Source organism: Battus philenor, unplaced genomic scaffold (assembly GCF_028537555.1).
Source record: "Battus philenor isolate CCGP_79_NKW_IND1 unplaced genomic scaffold, ilBatPhil1.0.hap1 SCAF_6, whole genome shotgun sequence".
Lineage (NCBI taxonomy): Eukaryota > Metazoa > Arthropoda > Insecta > Lepidoptera > Papilionidae > Battus > Battus philenor.
In genome coordinates this window covers 4,748,516-4,752,202 of record NW_027181726.1, presented here as the reverse complement: position 1 = coordinate 4,752,202, position 3,687 = coordinate 4,748,516, and the positions used below count along the sequence as shown (strand labels likewise).

Sequence of the window (3,687 nt, the reverse complement as noted above, 5' to 3'; positions counted from 1 at the left end):
TACGTGTTTTATTTCCAAATAAAGGTGTCTAGGTTATTTGAAAAAAGAAAATACTCTATTGCTTACATATATATCTATATAAAATTCCTTAAACGTGTGTAACATGATATTAGTATTTATATAAGTGTGATTAACGGTCGACACGATTAAAAAAAAAACTAATGTCTTGAATTAGTATAACGTCCTTAATGTAAAAAGTATATTCTACGCGTAACAGTTCTATGAACATTATAAAGACCGAGTACGTAATATCAGTTTTAATATTATTGTTTTCTCTAATTCTTTTTACATCCAATATTTAATAATACGCTTGATGGAAACTACTTACTTTAGAAAAGACTTCTGTTTAACAAGGCATTTCTTTTTAAGTACATACGAAAAAAAATATTTATTATATACATTTTTCGAAGATTCACTAAGGCTACGGCCCAAATAAATACATTTCAAAACTAAAAAACCTATTCTGTTCAATATTAATAAGTTTAAAGGAATAGTTTGATATTTCCAAAACTTTGTTATGATAACTAAGTTAAAAACATGATTCATTACTCTTAATTAATTGCATAACCAATTAAGAGTACCAGTAATTTTATAACAATAAAATGTAGTTTGGTTAATAAACTCTATATTTAACATTATTTTTATCGAATTTTTCTATTATTACATTTTTGTTGTAAGAAATAAATTTTTGAACACTTAGGAATGCCAACATTGCTAGTCAACCAACAGCAGACCTGTCAAATGTAAGACATGGTAGTTTTAACGAACGTTTCTCGCTTATATTTTGAAAGTCGAATTTTGAAAACGGATTAAATTTTTATACATTATTAAACATGTTACATTAACTTACGTGCTCATCAGTGAACCAGAGCGTGTTAGTTTTTTTTCTATAGTGAATATAGATCCTTTGGCTATACTTTTTTTCTAAAGGAAATCAATGTAATAATTTTGCTATGGATTCAGAATTACCTATAATAATGGCAAGCTTAGATATAATGGAAGTAAAAGAATCAGATCTAGATGCTTCTAATAGAGAAGAGAGCATTACTGCTACAACTCCACGTGTTTTACGGAAAAGAAAACCTTTAACTGTTGAAACTACAAAAGTTTCTAATCGTAGAGTTAGTATGCAACCACGGAAAAGAAATGTTAAAGATTCAAACCCTAAAGAAATCGAGGCGTTATATCTTAACAAAAAAGTAAAATCCCTGTCCCAGACTCTGGAGACTATTTATGAAGAACCGAAGACCAGTCTAGGTTCTGATACTATCGTTAAGGGCAAGAAAGTTAAGAGATTGCTCACCTTTCAACTGGGAAGTCATTATACCAAAGAAAAAATAAGAAAGCGTAGAGCAAAAATTAAGAAACTACTGGGAAACAAATCATTTTTAAACAGAAAGAGAATTCCCATGAAAGTATTTCTTCAAACTATTGAATGTCTTGACTTAGATGAAGTTATACACACTAATACAGAGACACAAACAATTGAAAGTGTTAACACAAGTTCAGTTAATGCATAAATATTTCTGTGAGCAACACAACTTTCAGAATTAGATTAAATTTTAGATAATTTCAGTACCACCTTAAGTAATGATTGAAACTGATTATTTTTTTGCTTTCTGTGAATAAACATCGATGAGGTTTATAGACATCTTGCATGACATCACACCCAATATACATACCCATTTGTGTTATTACCTAAAAAATATTTTTTGAATCATGTGAATGTTAGATAATGAATTAGTGGGTTGTTTTAGGTTTGACTTTATAGGTATAATGTACAAAAGGCGGATTAAACTTAAGACTATAATCAATATCTAATTCTTAGGTTAAATGAAAATTCATTAGTTAACTAGGATGTGTTACCCTATTTTTTTTGTTGTAATTAAGTCATACTTATTAATTCTCAATTAATATTTACCTGTAAACAATGATTAAAAAGAACTAATTTGATTAAGAATAAGGTTTTACTGTGAATATAATGAATACTTGAATGCCAAAATTTTGTTAATTCTTTTATTTCTTTTTATACAAATTTAAAAATGGAATGCTTAAGTATTTAATACCATACAGGTTGTTGATGCATCTGGGCAATTATCATACTTTTTAATATTTGTACTAGTATCTTGTTTATCTAGATTGATACATACACAGCGAGGTTTCTCCTCACCGGGAGTAAAAATTTGTCTTGGTACACCCACCCAGTCTCTTTCTACTCCACCACTGTAAGAAAATGACATTATATTTATAAATTTTCAAAATTAACTCATTTTTGAATTAAAAATGACAAGGCAAAAAAGGTGATGTTATATTTTGTTGCTATTGAAATACAAAATCTCACTAGGGCTCTACTAGTGTTAGGCATTATTAGCTTTCAGATCAGAGTACTGCAAGCAGTTGAAAAAAATTAGTATAAAAGTATAACATATATATAGACTCATTTCAAAATATTCCCAATTTGTCTTTGGACTAGTTGCCATGTAAAAATAACACCCAGAAAGTAATACCCATGAACTTGAAAAATAACCTTGATTTTGTACACCAAACACGGGAACCTTCTTCAGCATTCCAAGAAATATTACATGGAGGGTATTTTAAATTTTCTTTATCCATGTTTGTTTTTTCTGCCTTACACTGTTTTAATCTACTTTTAAGTTCCATGAAATAATTTGTTTCTTTACCATGCTCGTCATAAAATCTTCCATTTAAAATTCCTGTAACCAAATTATGTAAACAAATCTAAGCAAATTATAAAAAAAAATTATGCTCAGTTTAATTAAACTTAAGCATACACTTAAGTATTTAAATTGTTCTTAATGTTAACATTTTAAAAAAGGCTCGTATTGGATATCACAAGTGGTGCCAAATATATTTGAGATTTAGATGAATTCCCCCGACACTTCCGCTATGTTCAAATTTAATATCATCTATCTAACTTACCCATAAATTTGTATTTTCTTCTATAAGTTTGTCTCCAATGTAATAAAGTTGATAAGTCATTACAAGGTAGGTCTAATACATGGTCCTTTAACTGACTTTCATCTTTAAAATCACCTGTTACAAGTGCCCTTGAACCATCTTTTCCTGTAAGATATTTTAGAATTATTGTTTGATCGAAAATTAGCTATTAGAATGACAATAATTTTTATAATTTGAGAGTATATCATATAATTTATTAGTGTTATTACACAATACATAATTTATTAGTGTTATTAACCGACAATATGAAAAATAGGCGTGTTTAATAGAATTAAAATTACAAACCAATAAAATAGTTATAAGATGATCCTGGTGCATAATGCTTTGCACCATCTGTTACATCAAAAACATGTCCAAGCACAGCTAAATAAAGTCTATCATTAACTATTCCATTGTACTGACTTAATTGTTCTTTCGAGAACACTAATTGGTCATTTGTTTTATTTTCGGTGGAAAAAAAATTGGTATCTCTACATTTTCTGTATGATACAGCCACTATGATGACAAAGACAAATATTATAACTTTAACATTATGACGCAAGTATTTTCTTAATGCCATCACGTGTTTATTATGAATAAAGAGTGTCCTATATACAAAAATTACATTTTGCTAATCCATCACAAAAACAAAGAAAGTGACCAAAACCAGGAAAAACGAATGCATTGTCAAATTGACAAATAAACTTGTGGTTCATTATGAACAGGTAG

General features: G+C 28.4%; 2 protein-coding genes across 2 annotated transcripts; one reads left to right on the top strand and one right to left on the bottom strand.

Annotated features, from left to right (window-relative positions):
- Nucleotides 1-735: 735 nt before the first annotated feature.
- tant (tantalus) lies at nt 736-3,149 on the top strand. The gene has a single exon (XM_068773383.1). The coding sequence runs from the start codon at nt 954-956 to the stop codon at nt 1,518-1,520; it is 567 nt and encodes a 188-aa protein (XP_068629484.1). The 5' UTR covers nt 736-953; the 3' UTR covers nt 1,521-3,149.
- LOC137930208 (neuferricin) lies at nt 2,003-3,634 on the bottom strand. Its single transcript, XM_068773382.1, has 4 exons — nt 3,265-3,634; nt 2,941-3,084; nt 2,528-2,714; nt 2,003-2,223 (listed from the first exon to the last, which is right to left on the bottom strand). The coding sequence occupies exons 1-4, from the start codon at nt 3,536-3,538 to the stop codon at nt 2,052-2,054; spliced, it is 777 nt and encodes a 258-aa protein (XP_068629483.1). The 5' UTR covers nt 3,539-3,634; the 3' UTR covers nt 2,003-2,051.
- Between the last annotated feature and the right edge of the window lie 53 nt (nt 3,635-3,687).